The 18,875-nt window shown below is 38.6% G+C and overlaps 1 protein-coding gene across 3 annotated transcripts; it reads right to left on the reverse strand.

Moving 5' to 3' along the window:
* Positions 1–1,300: 1,300 nt before the first annotated feature.
* On the reverse strand, positions 1,301–7,631 carry atg10 (ATG10 autophagy related 10 homolog (S. cerevisiae)). Of its 3 annotated transcripts, none has more exons than XM_061084095.1 (7): positions 7,473–7,631; positions 3,905–4,008; positions 3,676–3,810; positions 2,771–2,942; positions 2,126–2,223; positions 1,942–2,039; positions 1,301–1,770 (listed from the first exon to the last, which is right to left on the reverse strand). In XM_061084095.1, exons 1-7 carry the CDS (start codon positions 7,501–7,503, stop codon positions 1,644–1,646), a joined length of 765 nt encoding a protein of 254 aa, XP_060940078.1. In that variant the 5' UTR covers positions 7,504–7,631; the 3' UTR covers positions 1,301–1,643. The 3 variants fall into 3 exon arrangements, with proteins under 3 accessions (XP_060940078.1, XP_060940079.1, XP_060940080.1); XM_061084096.1 differs by having other exon boundaries at positions 3,905–4,070; XM_061084097.1 differs by having other exon boundaries at positions 1,701–1,770; positions 1,931–2,039.
* Between the last annotated feature and the right edge of the window lie 11,244 nt (positions 7,632–18,875).

Consider the following 18,875-nt stretch of genomic DNA (forward strand, 5'->3'; position numbering starts at 1 on the left):
TGAAGGACAAATGTTTAATGAAAAGTTTGTGACTCAGCGGAGTAAACTATGCCTTCTCAGAAAAGCCAGCAGATATTGCTGTGACTCAGTCTGGTTTTAGAATAACGTTTTTTAAATTGTAAATAGATTTTTATAAAATGTATTATTTTTATAAGAAATGCAAGTGGAAGCTGGAAGCTGTTAGTTCCAACTGCAGCTGCAAACAGCACATTTTTCTAATCTTTTAGCACCACCTACAGGTGAAAATGTATCAAAAGTTACAGACTTACAAGTAGACTTAAAGGACCTTCCCATGAAGCAGATAGTGTTTAATGTATTCACACCCCCCTGCACTTTTTCAGTTTCCGCATTGGAACTTCCACCTGTGAGTGCTGATGAATAGTGATGATATTGAGCAACCTGGAGTAACAACTGAAAAAGGCCAAAGAGCAAAATGTACAAGCTAAATCTTCCTATTAGGAAATAGAGGGAGAATTTTGCATTATAAAAATTGACTGAGGTTGAGTGGGAAACATATTTATGGTTTGATGAGGAATTGGATAACAAGCTGGTAAGGGTTAAGGGGACAGTTCACCGAAAAATTTGTATTCACTCATTATCTACTCACCACTATGCCGATGGAGGGGTTGGGAAGGTTTTTGAGTTCACAAAACACCTTTGGAGTTTCATGGGTAAACAGTGTTGCGGTCAAATCAAGTAAATGGGACCAGTTCTTCAAAAATAAAAAAATAAAAAACAGAAACAAATACTGCTCCTGTGGTGTCATCCAAGTGTCCATAGGCACTTACATTCAAATTCGATTCGAAACCGTGTTATTTACACCATATTTTTTGCCTAAATGTCTGCTACCGGAGGTTGCAATGCTACCGCGCACCCCACGCTTACCCATGGACGAGAGCTTGTGTGCAGTGTGTGAACATGAACGTGGCTCCAGAGGAGGATATCAGAGGGCATTTAGGCTAAAAACATTGTTTTTAATAACGGCGTTTCGAGTCAAATTTGAATGAAGGGGCTTACGAACACCACAGGAGAAGTATGGAGGCATGTTATGTTTTTTTACGTATGAAGAGGGGGTCCCCAGTCTCTTCTACAATTGTATTGGATTTGACTACAACACTGTTTACCCCTGAACCATTTTTTTTTACTAAAACCCTCCATATATAGTGGTGAGTGGATGAGTGAATACAAATTTTTCAATGAACTCTGAATGAATGAAATTCCCAATGTCAATGTTGGATAAGGAGCAAGCAGAAGTGCACCACTTTTCTGTATGAATCATATTTTAGGAGTCCAGCCAGTGTGTGTATCAAAAATGCAGATCTGAAATTTATTTAAATAGTTTGAACACAGGCAAACATACAGATACTCAAATAAATTTTGCTTTATGCACATTCCAAGATATAATTTCTATACTTATTTTCAAAGTCACATCAGGTAGGGTATGGATCGATAGCAGCAACAGACAATTGCGCTATTTGATAATGTATAGACTACAAAGGTCAAAAAACACAATCAGATTTACTGCACAATAATAAATATGATGCTTAATTTTCCACTCCTTAATTATTCAATGCCCATCTATAGATGGAAGCCACTGTCCACTCCATGGCGATGCTTACTGACAGAGGCAGAGAACAGCAGCATCAGTTTGGCTTGGTGTTGCTGAGTAAGGATGGGCTGGGTAAGAGCAGGGTGAAGTACATCAGAGGAACATCCAGACCAACCAGAGGACCCACCACACTGAGCCATGTCAACACATAGTTCACCGGCCTTCCCAGATATACACACACACACACACACACAGACATACAAAAAGTGAGTACTTTGAACATATTATGGGATATACTGAGGTAAGTAACACATCATAACAGCATGTTGATGCTCAAACCACATGAAACCTTCATGAAACCATTGCTTCAACTTAACTTACAGTGATATTACCTGTGTTGGTCCCGAGCCAGCTGCAGCACAGGCCTCATGAACTCCTCTGTTTTACAGGGATGGATCATAAAGAAAGGCTGTCCAAGCAGTGGATGCTCCTGAAACACGAAGAACAGATCTCAGTGGAGCACTGAGAGGCACATACTGATAAAAAAGCTGATAGTTGTATCGTCCCGGGTTTTACCTGCTGAGTAATTGTATTGAGAGGACTGTTTTGAAGTCGAATTCCAAAGTTTGGATGAACAGAGCTCCACACCTCCTCCAATGAGAGGCTCCTCCCCTCTATCGGAGTAACATGTCAGGAAAAAGCAGAGACATCACATCACACAGTATACTTATGACAGACTGACATGGATAAAATATGTAGAGGTTTATACCACCTCTTCTACTGCAGCAATACTTCAGAAGAAACAAACGAGAACATTCATCTGATATCCAGGTCTAATTATAATGTAAAATCATAGAAATCTCATCTTTGGTGGTTGCATTGCATGCCACTAATGCCGTTGAAAATATGAGGTCTGACTTTCTGCATGGAAGATAAAAATCAAGCATGCGGTAGCGAATAATAGTGCTATAAATAGAAGTTAGAGATCTCTTATGTTATTATGAGAAGTATGAAAAAAAACCTTGGGTTCATTATGAAACTGTGGTGGGACAAATTAGAAAATATGGTGTGCTTCTAGTCATAATATATGAACTACCTGGTATTAATGTATTAGGTGAAGAGGTCTGGTAAAGGCGAGGGGCCACACTGACAACTCTATCATCACTTTCTTCAAACCACTATACTGTCAATGAACTACACACAAACACACATGCAACTAACCCAGAGTGAAGGCTCTGAAATAGAGCACAGGAGTACTATAGCTGCAGGAGTACAGGATGTGATACTCGTACTGAAGCACCTCTCTGCTGTCTTTAGACACTGCACAGACCCCATCATCGTCAGCTATGTCTTCTTTGATGCTGTCAGAATCATATGAGGCAACAAGAGCAGACTGTGGGGGAAGAGAGAGTGGAGTTCCCCATGTTAAGCAGATTCTTCTGGTACTGTAGATCATTCATTTAAGGACCGTGTAAAGCAAAGTCAGTCATTTGTCTCTTAGCATGCTATACATGTTAGTAAGTGATAATTGAAAACGTGTAAAGATTGGGAACTATGTAGTAATAAGTTTGACTGTTTAAAAGCCTGAGAAGGAGGCCGCGCATCGTCATCACAATTCTTATTGGTCGACATGCATGACAAAGTGCTTCCCTCAGTAGCAAAGCCCACCCGTATGATTTTAATGACACAGCTGTAATTAATTCAAAATATGTCAAAAAACAGTTCAACAGCCCCCTTTGCTTTAGTTAATGGTGCAAACTGTGTACACCGGGAAACTTCATCTTGGGTGTACTCTGTCTGTCCGGCGGCCGTGGAAGCCAAGGCCAGTTAGGGCGAGCTATATAAGAGCAGCAGAATACTGCTCACTTTTTTATTATTTTGAACCCTATCTATTTTACTCTTATTTTTAAGTAATCAAGTTTGCTTGGGTGGTTGATGAAACTGTGATGTGGTAGTCAGCGAATACATTTGTATTGCTTTACACAGCCTTTTAATTGAATGTTAATTTAAATACAACTGAAAGTTAAAATAATTGACTGTGAACATTCAGTGATATATAAATGTAAATATACAGCTAGTAAATAAAGTACATGACATGAAATTAATGTTGACTTGTTCAACTGTACCTTTTCCTGTTGCTGTTGACGACAGACAGTGTGGGATCCTGAGTCTGAACTGGATCCCACTTGGTCCCATACAGAGCTTGAATTGAAGTCAACGGACCTGAGAGCAGTCTTCTTCAAGTAGCCCACCTGTGAACCCTGAAGCCATATCAGAAAATCAAATTAACTACATCCTGTAGGAAACTGGCAGGGGTCTTTCTACGCTAATGAGAATGACAGCATATGTTCTCACCTGGACTGACTCCCAGCTCCAGCCATCTCTCAGCTGCTCTGACTGCTGCAGGAGGAGCTGACAGCAGTGATGGAAGGTCTCCTCCTGCACACACAAGTCCATCACTGCAAGAGAACCTGGTTGAGGGTAACTCCCAGATTGCAGATCAGTAGAGTCGCCATACAATCTAGAGATAATTATAATTTCGCCTTACTAACCTGAATTATTTCTGTGGAGTTTCTATGCAAACAATTAACCTAAAAAGTAACCAGTAACACCAGTCACCAGATATATGGAGTGCTGTACAATTATACATCATATTATATTAATTCATTTGGTACATAATACAGGAGAGATGAAAGAGACATAACTAAGAAATATTTAAGTATATCAGAATGCAGGATAGTTTGTTACTTTGCTGCTGCTCTTTGATGAGCAGCTAGTGTGTGTATATTCAGTGTCTTCTGCTACCTCTGTGCCACCTGGTATAACACAACCACAGCCTCTGCAAACAAATAGTTCCCACACATCTTCTTGTAGTAGATACATGGTATCTATCCATCTGTCTGTCTTATTAATTCCACAAAAGTGTGTATGTGTATGTGTGTTTGTGTGTGTGTGTTTCTGTCAGTGGAACAAATATTTTAAGAAATGTTCATCTAATCAGCTTAACACTTGATATGTGCAGCGTCTAATTGGTTGGTGTGATTTTGACATAATTTGTTCAATAATAATATAATTTCAAATAGCCACTTACAGTCAGTGGGGAAGCAGCTTTCATCTGAGTCACTTTCCAAAGCAACATTGCCCGGATCAAACATGTCAATTACAAGGTACAAAAAGCAAACAATAGACTAAACCACCCTGAAAGTCCTCTGTGGAAAACATGGCACCTCACCCCCTACAGACCTATTATAGGGTGCATCACACCACTACAGAAAGGGATCTATTGGCAAAAACTGAATATAAAACAATCCTAGTGATGTTTTCACTAGTGTGTTTCATCTAAATTATACAAATTGTTTTCTTTACCCTAGAATGAGGCCTTTATATTTAAATAATTTATGTTTACACCAGGAGCGCGTCCTCTCCACGGAGGCCACCATGTTTTTACAGTAGCCCAGAAAGGACAAACTGAACAGCCTTTGAGGTTTTATGACAACTGAAGACTACCACAGGTTCTCTTTTATGTTTGGAAGGGGAGGGTGAGGTAAGGGGTATTCAGCTGCAACACGCAACTTCACCACTAGATGTTCCTAAATTCTACACAATGAACCTTGTGCCCAGAGTAATCCACTCCTCCCACATACAAAAGATTATTATTAATACTATTTAATTTTTTTAATTGGTACAAGCCATAAACTATTGCTTCAGGTTTAAGATTGTCTAGTCTAAGCCAGCAGGCCATTGGGCCAAAACTATAATACCTGGCCTGCCCGATTATTTTGATTGACGGATTTTTTTTATTTCACCATATCAGACTGACCAGTATTTCATAGAAACTGTGTCTGCACCCGACCACCTAAATGAATTAAATCAAAAGTAAACAAGAGAGGAGTAATACAAACAAAACTAATCAAAGTTAGTAAAACCACTATATTGGTACCAAATAATAGAAGGATAAACTGGGGTTTATTAAATATCAGGTTTCACAATCCAAAATTCCTACTCGTTAGTGATCTGATTACTGACCATCAGTTCAACTGACTGTCTTTAACTAGACCTGGCTGCAAAAGATGAATATGAGAGTATAAAGAAAGCCACACCCTAGAGTCTAGACTATGGATGTAAAAAAAAATATCGAATTAGTGTTTGCTCATCGTGGGAACTGTTGGGTTTCTGTATAATTTTAAAGGTCTTGACCATCTATTTAATGTGCCTTGAGATAATGTATATTATGATTTGATAGATTTAATTGAAAATTGAATTCAATAGATGCACAAGTGTCACAGATGCAGATGTCCATCATGGCCTATGGCAGCAATATTTATAGAATCAATTTGTCTACAAAATAATAGCACAACATTTGTTTTGTTGCTGCCATTCCTTATATCAAGCTGAAGTTGACGCTGAATCACAGAGCTTCTTGTAGGAGGGCTCACAAATGCCAAGGAATTATTCTGAAGTAAGCTCTGGCATGTATAAAAAATAAGCCATTCTGAAAATTAAAATACACTTGTATTTTCACAGTATGGAATGCAATGATAAAACAGAGCATTTCATTTATCTACTAATTTCAGTAATCTCTGTCTCTCTGTGTCTCACAAATCTCCAGAGCTGTCCATATTATCAGCTTCACATTTTTGTATGTGTATTGCCAAAGGAAGTCCAGAGTTGAATTTACAGCTTCAGAATGAAAGCAGCAACCAGCATTGGATCCAGTGGATCCAGTTCGGTGGATTCTGTATCGTGCCAGCTGATCGTCGTTGTAATGGAGGATCCTTTGTCGCGTTGGCATCGGATGATGAGGGACCACGACCGAGGCGGCAGCTGATAATGGATTCTAACTGGCGGCGGTGGACAATGACTGTGGATTACAGTGGATCTCATCCTGATGCTGGATCGTGGTCTTGCTGGCTGCTGGCCAGAGACTGTGATTGCAGCGGGACTGCCTGACACATAGTATTGAAAAATGTTTAGCCTCATGGATGCTGCTAAAAATCCTGATGATGTTTTCTTACACCTGACATCTATTGCACTTCTGTCCGTCCTGAGAGAGGGATCCCTCACATGTGGCTCTCTCTGAGGTTTCTACATATTTTTACCTGTGAAAAGTTTTTAGTAGTTTTTCCTTACTCTTGTTGAGGGTTAAGGACAGAGGATGTCACACAATGTTAAACCCCCATGAGACGAATTGTTATTTGTGAATGTGGGCTATACAAATAAAACTTGATTGATTGATTGATTGATTGCCATTGGGGAAAGCAAACAGCCCATTCCAAACACGCAGGGTTAGTTAGAACACAGGTGACTATAAAGATTCAATAGCGATTAATTTAACATCAAAAACAATTTTTTTATGTAAATTCTGAGAAACTTCTTCATATACATAGTGACCTACATGATGACTCTTCTCAGTTTCTTTAAATTATGTAAAAGTGACAAAGAAAGAGTTAACAACGGTTAAACTGTCTAGTGCTGAGACACATTCTCCTCACTCATCTTGCTGTTCTTTTAATACTTGAAAAAAGGCTGACTCGCGACTCGGATGTAATAAAAAACATTTTTCAAAATAAAAGCCAAGAAAATTAATGGGTACCGATAGATACGACACAATAAATGTGTAAGCTAAAATGGAAACGGGAAATACCTTTCATAAAGTGTTTTTTTCCTTTCATAGTGTCCCTTTTTTCCCCTCTGACAAACCAAAACGAGGAGAAATGATTGTTGTTAAAGCTAAAACCTGAATGTACATTAGGTCTTCTGTTGTTATGGTTTCGGTTCAAAACGAAATAATAAGAACGAGATGATACGATGATACACAGACCATGTACTTTCCGCGTGTTAAGGATGAATGTGCAGTTGGACACAGACTCAGTCTCTAACGGCTTTACTTCTAATGGTTTAGGGATAGACATGAACACATTACCAGCTTCGCCTTCAGTGGACTCCTGGGTCATCCGACATATGACCCTGGCACTTTGATTACAAACCCAGCAGATCCGACTAAGACCATGTGCAGATGCAGCGAGTGTCGTTGTTTACACTTTCTCTTCCCTCGACGACTTTGTGTTACTAGTGAATTATTGTTCCGGGTTGCGAGATCACGTGATGACCACCACCGTCACCAGAGGGGAGTTACCCTTTATCGCCCACTCTTTCACTATTCCCTGCTTCACTACATAGTGACTTCTATACAGAGAACTATGTGACCTCATATGGAAAAGAAAAGACGCTTTCGGACTCTACTCAATGCAATTTATCTGCGCAGTTAATGACTTAATTGTCGCAGGATCGTGACATCATAACATCATCATCATTTACTGTCTGACAGTACTATTTTAGATGCTTATTTTACAGTTGGTATTAATAATTTAATGCAAAAAAACACATTGAACGATCATCTGTAAAGGTAGAAATAAACTTGTTTCCGCAGGTTTGTGCTGTGATACGCTGCTCGTATTTACATCTATAACACGGGTCAGGCTGTTACTGCTGCCCTCGCTTCCATAATCTCTACACCGCGGGCACAATGCATGATGGTAGATATTGCTCAGTTTGACGTAGGTAAGTAACCATGAGTTGTACACATACAGTCTATGGTTGTACACTATTTTGCATGGTGCATTATGGGAAACAATTAGTGCACAATATAGGGTATAAATGTAGTGTTCGAAATGTTGATGTGACAGATAAACACCAATAGGGTTCACCACATATATCCAGTATAAAAGGGGTATAGTCCTTCAATTCAATTAAAAAAATAAACATTAAAAGATGGTCAACTCAATTTACATTTGTTTTAATCTACTGATTAGAAATAAAATATTTATAATGAAGAATATACCTTCACTATCAATATTAAAATCAATCAAACGCGTCAAAGAAATAATACTTACTTCAATGTTATATTCAAAGGAAAGATCTAAAGGGTACAACCTATTATGTAAGCGATTGACACAATGTATTTTTGAAATAGATTCCTATAGTTTTATTATTAACAGGATGCTCGGTTGAAAAGCACAGACGATCTGTATCAGATTAAGTGACAGAGTGAGTCAGCGGCATAAAGCACCCCAAGGTTCTACTGTTGCATCTGGGGACTTAAAAATGTACATTTGTTTTTTTTTCTATCTTTTGTTTCAAAGCCCAAAACTTTGAGGCTTCAGTTTGTATTGCTGTTTTACTGTTGTGCACATGCACCCACATTTACATACACATGAATGAGTGTGTTGGTGCATTAAGGGGTTTCTATTATTCTGTTCACTTTACCTTTAACTGAAACACCTCCATTAGAGTCATATATATGTTAAATCAATAACTAAATGTTTACAAGTGAAGTAAACACCCCGCATCAGCATTATTATACCTGAAGGAATTGGATCAAATATAATTGCATACTCCTTAAAAAGGAGTAGTTAAACAGCCTGTCATTCGGATCAAATAGTTTACCAAAAAGTGTGATATTGTATTTGAACTTCAAGAAATAAATATTAAAAGTTTTTGAGAATGCCCCAATTATTCCAGATATAATACTTATGTGGAGAGAAAGATATGTTTAAACAGGAGAGACCATTTCAACAGTTCGATTGGGATTTTACTAATATTATAATTACACAATAAAATAAACCCCAGGCAACCTATTTCGGAAAATACATATTTTTTAAATAAAATTACATGAAGAAAAAGGGTAACTAATAAGTTGTCACAGCCAATGAATCTTCAATGTGTTTTAATGTCTAGAAACCTCCAGCTCCCACACTGGCAGGTAAAATCAAAAAACATACCATCAATTGTTTTGGAAACAGTAGAATCAACATACAGTGAGACAGAGTGATGTCTGGAATGGCCTCAGCTTTGGAGAGTAGAGTACTTCCTTTGTAAGTGAGGTGTCTTTGTAACTATGAATGCAGTTTCTATTGTGTTTTTTCTAGAGTTGGGTTAAAATTTTATTTAACGCCTCTGTGTATTATTTAAAATAATAATTGTTTCAATTGGCAGCTATTTGCTGAGGTTTGTTCACCCTTCCAACCATTTTGTTATGGAACGAAAGTATTCACATTTAGCCCTTTATTAAAATAAGTCATCCAATTAATTTAGTAATTTTTTGTATTAATCTCTCTCCACATCAGACAGAGCCTTGAAAAAGAGTAGCTAATTGTGTAACAATCTTTTCTTTAGTTGCTCTTTTTTCTTTGATTAAATCACGACCAAATTTCCTGAGAAACTTCCTCAACCCAAATTTCCAGAGCTCCAAATTCCTTTCACCAAATATATGAGTCACTGCTTTGCACCAATAGGCATTGATCAATCAATAAATCCATCAATCCATCAATCAATCAATCAATCAATCATTTTATTTGTATAGCCCATATTCACAAATCACAATTTGTCTCATAGGGCTTTAACAAGGTGTGACATCCTCTGCCCTTAACCCTCAGCAAGAGTAAAGGAAATGTGAGGGATCCCTCTCCCAGGACGGACAGAAGTGCAATAAATGTCAAGTGTAAAGGAGAACAACAGCAAGATCAGTGTATTTTATCTGATCTTTGATTTGCTGCTCATTGTCAGGAAGGGAACTGTTTAGTTTCCCTAGTACCTGGGTAGTGATTTGTGGGCTGGTTAGAAATTTTGTCAGACTTTTTCCAGCGGTGCAAAACATCTCCAGGTCACATGACTTTAAAACATTGCGGGACTGAGCTTGCTGCAATAACACTTGCTCTCCTGTTATAAGAAGTAGGCCTTACCTTTTTTAGCATTTTATATGAATTATTTATGCCCTGAATTTACAGCAAAAATGTGCTATATCGCGATATGTATCGTTATTGGGATATGAAATTACATATATTGGTTTATGATATTTTGGTCATATCGCACAGCTCTAGCCATAGAAAAAGAAAATATGCATATTGGGTTCATTTAATAAAGCCACGGGTCCATTCCGTCTCCAACTTTTTGAGATTGTAACCACTAAATGTTGGAAATCTGATACCAGAGGATGAACCAGTCTGGCTACTTATACTAGACTTGAAGGATGATGTTGATTTGGTAGTTAGCTCAATTCATACCAATGAGACAATTATGTACTTTAAGAGTAAAATATCAGAGCACCGATATAAGTACCAAGAACTCTTCCCAGAAAGAAGACTGCTGCCAAAAACACGTCTGGAACGTTTCGCCACATTGGTCCACTTGTTTTCTTTTGGACAATGAAATTCTAAGCCAAACACATTTTTTTGAAACAAGTTGTTAGGCACTACATCCTCTAACCGCGACCTTCTGGTTAGAGGATGACCACTCTACCCCCTCAGCCACAATCCAGGGCAGGAACCCTGTCTTATGGTGAAGGAGTGTGACGGCCTCAGTGGTGGAGACTTTAACCTATAGGATCTACTAATTCTCGTCTATTGTCCTCTTGACTGACCTCTAATATTGGCATTTTGTGTTTTACGTTCATAAACACACCCCTACTCACACACACAGACACTGCAGATATACTGACCTGCTCTCAGAAACACCTATTGCATTCATCCCAGAACTTAATTATCCCAAAATGAAGCCAAAATATCCTGAATAGGAATGCTGCCATCTGAGTAAACATCAGTGGAACAATAACAACCTAAATTTACGGAAATGATCTTTGAGAAAAATATATTTGATGTGTACTTTGCCTTCTTAGTTTGGTCCTTGTTCCACCTACCAACATGGAGGAGGCAGGGATAAAAACGTTTACTGCAGCCAGTTACAGGTGGTGATCAAGATACATTGGAGGATCAAGTATGTTGTCCATCTTCACAGGATATTCAGTCTATGGCCAAAATGATTTTGTGAGTTATGGCAATACTCCATCCAAGAAACTTGGTAAATTCCCTCTATGTACTCACCACAATGGCGGTGGAAAGGTGGGTGATTGTTTGAGTCCACAAAACACTTCTGGATATTCAGGGGTAAATGGCATTGCAGCCGAATCTAATACAATTGAAGTTAACAGTGACTGCTTCTTCAAACAGAAAAATAACAGGAAATGCCTCCATACTGCTCCTGTGGTGTAATCCAAGTGTCCGTAACCCCCGACATTCAAAATCATTGAAGCTAAAAACATTGTGTAAAAGATACCGTTTCATGTCGAATTTAAATGTCGGTGAGTAGATAATGAGTGAATTAAAATCTGTGGGTGAACTATCCCTTTAAATTCAATCAGGCTGAACCAAATTACAGTAATCAAGTCCACTAAATATGACTGATTTCTTTCAGTCAAATCTATACATTATTTCCTGGGAAATTGGTGAAAATGTAAAATAGAATGCAATGTTAAAGAAAGGGAAAAAAACGTCCTGATCAACCCCTTTGTGTGACTCTGCAGCAAAATTTAATGTGTTCTTTTTTAGCCCAGGTCCTATCCTTCCGTTTCATGGAAACTGTAAAGAAGTTTTTGTTTAAGTCCTGCTGACAAACTAATCAACCTACACTTTGGCCCATTCAGTCCAATACTTTTTTGTTCAGCTGCATATTTTGTATGAGAATGAATAACAATGAAAGTGAACCTGAATCAAGGTGGGCTGGTGACAAAGTCCAGTGCATGTGCATATATCTTGGCTGTAAGTGGCTGGAACAATATTAGATGTAATGCAGTGGTGGCTGGTGATAACATTTATTGGGGCGCAGTGTTGGGGGGGGAGACAAACAAACTGAAGCCAGATTTAACAAAAACATTATACTGTATATATACAGACGTGGACAAAATTGTTGGTACCCTTCTGTTAAAGAAAGAAAAAACAACAATGGTCACTGAAATAACTTGAAACTGACAAAAGTAATATGTAATGAAAATTAGCTAGTGAAAATCAGACATTGCTTATGAATTTTGGTTCAACAGAATCATTTAAAAAAACTAACTAATGAAAGTGGGCTGAACAAAAATGATTGTACCCCTAGAAAAGATTGAAAATAATTTGACCATAGGGTTAAACTAAGGTGTGTCCTTTAATTAGCATCGCAAGTGTCGTCAAACTTGTTATCAGTCAGTCTGCCTATTTAAAGGGTGAAAAGTAGTCACTCTGTTTGGTCTCATGGTGTGTACCACACTGAACATGGACCACAGAAAGTCGAGGAGAGAGTTTAGAAAAAGAAAATTATAGACAAGCATGTTAAAGGTAAAGGCTATGAGACCATCTCCAAGCAGCTTGATGTTCATGTGACTACAGTTGCATACTATACTATAATATACTCACATACTATTCAGAAGTTTAAGGTCCACAGGACTGTAGCCAACCTCCCTGGAATGTAGCCGCATGAGGAAAATTGATGACAAAATGAAGAGACGGATAATACGAATGGTAACCAAAGAGCCCAGAACGACTTCCAAAGAGATTAGAGAAGTACTCCAAGGTCAAGGTCCATTCGTGTCAGATTGCATCATCCGTCGCTGTTAGAGCCAAAGTGGACTTCATGGAAGACGACCGAGGAGGACACCACTGTTGACAGCAAATAATAAAAAACGAGACTGGAATTTTCCAAAATGCATATTGACAAGCCACAAAGCTTCCAAGAGAATGTCCTTTGGACAGATGAGACCTACTGTGAAACATCGGATATGTTGTAGGGCTTCTTTGCTGCATCTGGCAGAGGGTGTCTTGAATCTGTGCAGGGTACAATGAAATTTCAAGACTATCAAGGCATTCTGGCGCGAAATGTGCGTCCCAGTGTCAGAAAGCTTGATCTCAGTCGCAGGTCATGGGTCCTCCAACAGGATAATGACCCAAAACACACAGCTAAAAACACCCAAGAATCGCTAAGAGCAGAACATTGGACTATCCTGAAGTGGCCTTCCATGAGCCCTGATCGAAATCCTATTGAACATCTGTGGAAGGAGCTGAAACATGCAGTCTAGAGAAGACACCCTTCCAAGCTGAGACAGCTGGAGCAGTTTGCTCACGAGGAGTGGGCCAAAATACCTGTTGACAGGTGCAGAAGTCTCATTGACAGTTACAGAAATTGCTTGATTGCAGTGATTGCATCAAAAGGTTGTGCAACAAAATAGTGAGCTCATCATTTTTGTCCAGGCCATTTTCATTAGTTAGTTTTTTTTTTTAAATGATTCTGTTGAACTACAATTCAAAAGCAATGTCTGATTTTCAGTAGTTAATTTTCAGTAAATTTGTATTTATTATTGCTTTTGTCAGTTTGAAGTTATTTCAGTGACCATTGTGGGTTTTTTTTTCTTTAATGGAAGGGTACAACAATTTTGTCCATGTCTGAATATATTATACACAGTATACCAATTCTGCACCCTTCATCAAGCTACTGAGAAATGCTAAGCCTGTCGCAAAAATGTAGACATCAAGCTTAGCGTAAGTCCAGTCAAGAAGACTTAACCTGTATACGATCAGCTGATTGTGGGCGTTCCTAAATATCCAATCAGGTCGGGCGCGGTCTCTCTTAGCCAGTCAATCAGCAGCTGTCAAACTTTAAAAATCCCTTCTCCTCTCTTCCTCGGTCAGCCATCATTCAGCGACTCGCGCAACCCCTCCTCCACCCCAATCTCCTCCAGTCTTGAAGGATATTTATCACCTCATCCGGATCCCGACCCCAACTGATCTGTGGATCATGGTGGCAGTTGATCGCGGACTAAAAATCGACAACACTGCCTCCGATATACCTGTTACTCGTGGCATCCATTACATCCTGGCAGAGGGGGATCCCTCGCATGCGGCTCTTCCTGAGGTTTCTACATTTGTCCCTGTCAAGGTTGTTTTTTTGGTAGTTTTTCCTTACCTTTGTAAGGGTTGAGGGCAGAGGATGTCACACTCAGCGAGTCCAATAGGACAACGAGCATAATATGTGCCTTCCAAACAAACGTTTGACCGATATACCACCACCAGTGTCTGGACCCCGGGGGGTATTCCTGTTCGATGCTCTGCTCCACCTCCTTCTAATCCTAATGACGGCTCAAAGGGGTCTAAAATGCTAAAGACTGTAAAACATTCACATTACGTCTGTGCGTTTGTCAAAAATAAATATTGCTAAATTTGGAATCAAGTCTCTCCTGATTGAATTGTTGTGTTGTCTAAACAACTGCGGCAACTTTCTTGCTGTTTGCATTTATAAGAGAGACATTTTAAGTCTTGCCCCCCTTCGTTGTACCTCTGTGCCGACACTTTAAAAATAGCAAACAGGGGAAGCCTTAAAAGATATTACTGAAGCCACATCTGGTAACTCAACTGTTTATAATATCAACAGCAGGAGAAGCCCTGGGTGTAAGTTCGTCTCTATCACTTGCCAGCTGCTGAATCCGTAAATCTGGCCTATCCGGACCAAGCTCCTTTATCCTCTTTGTTACTGTGTTTCTGAAAAGAAAATCTCGAATTTGCCTCAGTTTTGCTTGAAGTCGCCATACCTTTGCTGGTCAGCTCGCAGCGGAAGTAACTCAGTGACGGTGGAAGTACCTGAGATGGCGTTGAAGGTCGGCCAATCACATTAGATTACAAAAACATAAGTCAATACCAATTTGTTGTAAATAGAAGTGTCTTGGGCTCAGAGAGATATGCCCGTGGAAAATCTGCAACAACCCAATAAAGAGCAGCCTCAGGTTCCCTGGTTGCCAAAAGTTTAAGGACTCACTCTCATTTGGCCGGCACCCCACACCGGAAAGTATCTATATATAAAAAGAAATTAACCAAATACAATTTGAAAACAATTTCTACTGTGGCACTTACGGTACCCTAACCCTAACACTTGCATTGTATGAGGAAATTATCTTATCAAGTTATGTTAAATATATGGCAACAGTGGTGACTGTCCTTGCTCTGACAGATTTTAGGCAATCAAATAAAGAATACTTTAAGTCCCGATTCCATGAGATATGATTCTTAAGCTCAAGAGTTAAAGTCTGGAGTAAGTGTGGCTGAGAGGCTGTCTGGCAAGCTGACAAATAGAAAAACTGTTGTAAAGAAACAGTCCCTAGTAAACTGTGACAGTGGGTTCTGGATTAACCAACATATGTTGTTGCTAATGTGTACGGAAGCAGATTGGCACTGATGACTCATAAGTTACCTTGAGAAAACATTGAGAAAATACTTTGTAATGGTCATTTATGGTTCCAGACTCAGGAATTTCAGTGTGCCGTTAATTTGTTATTTTGCCACATTATCCTTCAAGTAATAAGCACATGAAAAAACGCATCAGTCACAAAAGATGGCAATCAAAAACATTCATTGAAATAATGCAAAATAAACTGAACATTGACATGTTTTTTGTTTTCAGTCACGCAAAAATGAGCAGTTTCCATGTTGAAAAACATAGTCTCATATTCTCTGAAACAATCCTGCCCAATTTGATCTGAAACGTCTGTACTAAGGGCAAACATCAGATTTTATTTTTTTTATCTTTTCTTAACATAGACCTTCAGACAAGAGAAAAAATAAAATCCAACGCATGGCTTTATATACATTTTCTTACAGCATGTACACACAAAAGAAAAAAGTTTAACAAAGCAGGTAACACAAAAGAACTGTCAATCCAAGCTAAAAAAACACCAGTGACTGTGAAGCATGATTATACTGCCAGAACAGTACAATATTGTTATTATTAATGCTTATGCTGAGAAGCAGCAGGACTTACTGGGGTCCGGCCGGGGGCTTGAGGGGGGTCAAACATGCAGGCACAGCCCTGAGGTCAGAGTGAGGAGAGGGGGAGAGTCTCCCGGCTGGCCACTTCACTTCCACTTGAGTTTAATTTAGTGAGACGTGTGCATTCAATATGAAATTTCATGACATGACAGCTTTTGAACATGTTCGATGTTCTCTTGTTCTATTTCAAGGCCATACTTCTACTTACCTTTCCTTTTCCCCAAATGAGCAATATCACTTTAGGTGATATTTGATCACTTTTGGTTTCAATGGTGAATTACAACTTTCATTTAACAAATATAATTTCAATAATTTAATAATACAACTGGAATCTTTGCTCTGCCTTATCACAGCACTGAGATGAAAGTTTCAAATTATTAGAGATGTGTATTGACAGTAGCCAAGCTGATAGTTTTGGTAGAAAAGTCCATAGTCACTTTAACTAAATTGTGCCTCATCTTTCCCTGCTATCTCTTACATGTAGTCACCATGTGAATTCCAAACCATATACCTATGGTGAGATGAAGTAAGGCAAACCCAGAGCTGTTGCTGTTGATGAGGTGACGCAAGGTGTTGGGGTGACAGATACACTGATGGTAAATGGTGACTGAGGCATTGCATTCATATCTATGTAACTTCAGACTTTGAGGCATATCAGTTACTTACAGACATGGATACAGATGACAAAGGTAATAGTGGAGGCAAATTTGGCAGCCCACCTCTCTTTATTATCCAGTAACACACAGGGGCTTTTAAAGCTACACATTCTGTGGCTGGCTTCGGGGACTGAATTGCCAACAGAGAGAAAGCAGAGCTGAGAACATCAACATCAACAAGGTGTTTATGATGAATGCTGCCTACAGTGTTTTTTTGACATACAGCAGAATCTCTGGTGAAGTTTTTGTGTTTGCGATTTATAGGACAAGCAATTATAAAAAACTTTGGAGAGAATGCTGACATATAACATGACCACAATCACCCTTTCCGTTTATAATACGTCCTATATAATGATAATGAACAGCTTCACAAGTATTACTTTCAGTATGCATGTATTAGAATGGTGGTGTACATTATGACAGAGTTTTACGGACAATGTTTTGAAAGGAGAGTTTAGGTGTCCTGCAACATTACTATTGAGAAATCCACTGAGTACTGTTCATCTTACCCGACTGCCAATCTTTGTTGTGGTCAGTTATGCTTGCGAAAAACATGACTCATTGGATGTGCTCAGGGATTCTGCAGCTTTGGATGTGATATAAAAGTATATTTTTTACCGAAGAAAAAGTGATATTGACAGTGTCATATACTTTATAACAGGAGTTCAGATTTCACTGTTGAGGCCCCAGCTGTAGTTTGGTTGATTTAGTTTTCACTTTTCACCCTATGATTTATTACTGACATATTATAATTGAACTAGGAGAAGTAAACATGACGCCATATGAACAGACCAGTGAGCTATTGATTGGACAGTTTGGCTGATCTCCTCCTGCATTATCATCAGAGCAAGATGGACCCACAAATGACAAAAACATCTGGTTAACAGAAACCGGATTTGTGTATTCAATTTGCATTGACCTTGACTGAGGGAGACTGCAACTGGACTGCGTTGTTCAGATAACATGAATCAGGGAAGTTATCACATGATCAGGGTCAAACCTTTCTGAGTTTTGAGAGACTGGTAGCCATACACATTTAAGAGCAGTTTATCTTTAAATGTCATGCTATTTTCATCACATATCTACTATGTCAGACTGACCAGAAGCTAAGTGGACCAAACAAGTAAAGTGAATCACTAAAGTAGAGCCTTAAGTGATCCATTACATTGTAAACAATATTTTGTACATTTAACCAAATTGTGAATGAATTCTGAATATATTGTCAGAGTAGTACAGCCACTGAATAACAATATCACATTATAAGACACTAAAACTCTCCAGTGCAATGTTGAATTGCTTAAAATTGACAGGTTGATAAGAACATTGTTAATAAAATTGGCCGGTTAGCACAAATACCTTAATGCTGTATGGATAAGTATGTTTGAGCTATTAGATTTTTTATCATGTGTCTATCTGTCTTAACCTCTCACTGCCTCCTTTTTTCTTTGTCACTCAATCTTCACACACTTTAAAACCTAAAATGAGTAATTTTGATATCTATATTACCACAAGTTAAAACTTTTTGAAAGCTAGCTTGCCACCACTCATGTTTCATGTTTCTCAGAACCTTGCAATGTAGTAGTTAACAACTTGATTACTATCATTACCAATGTAGTGAGTATTTGGGATTTCACTGAATAAGTACTGACTTGATCAATTATTCATTTAAAAGTCACCTATAACAAATATCTAGTAGCTTCACAAAGCTGTCTTTCCAAAGTGCTTTCTAGTTTTTGACAGATAGAGTTCCATATCTGTTTTTCTAAGAGTGCAGGACCTTTTCCAAGTTTGTTCAATAAGATATTGGAACACTATGAATGGCATTTTCCAAAGTGGACTTTTTGACTTGTCATTGCAAGAAAAGCACAAGTGAAACTAATACCTGTTGCTCAGTCCAACAACTGGACAACTGCCTTGTAATTCAGAAGGGGACAAATCGCACTATACTTTAGCGTAATTACTCTAGTATGATGTACTGATGATGCTTCTAACACACAACAGACGCAGAAAAAGGAAAGGAAACCAAATATCTTATGATTAAAAAGTGGA

Source organism: Limanda limanda, chromosome 13 (assembly GCF_963576545.1).
Source record: "Limanda limanda chromosome 13, fLimLim1.1, whole genome shotgun sequence".
NCBI classification, from domain to species: Eukaryota; Metazoa; Chordata; class Actinopteri; order Pleuronectiformes; family Pleuronectidae; genus Limanda; species Limanda limanda.

Bases quoted from the DNA above. Each gene is read 5' to 3' on its own strand.
- atg10 (XM_061084095.1), bottom strand. From the start codon at position 7,503: ATGACCCAGGAGTCCACTGAAGGCGAAGCTG. The intron at 4,009-7,472 runs GTAATGTGTTCA...GTTCTCTTGCAG, and splicing joins GTCCACTGAAGGCGAAGCTG to TGATGGACTTGTGTGTGCAG. The intron at 2,943-3,675 runs GTACAGTTGAAC...CTTCCCCCACAG, and splicing joins GTCAACAGCAACAGGAAAAG to TCTGCTCTTGTTGCCTCATA.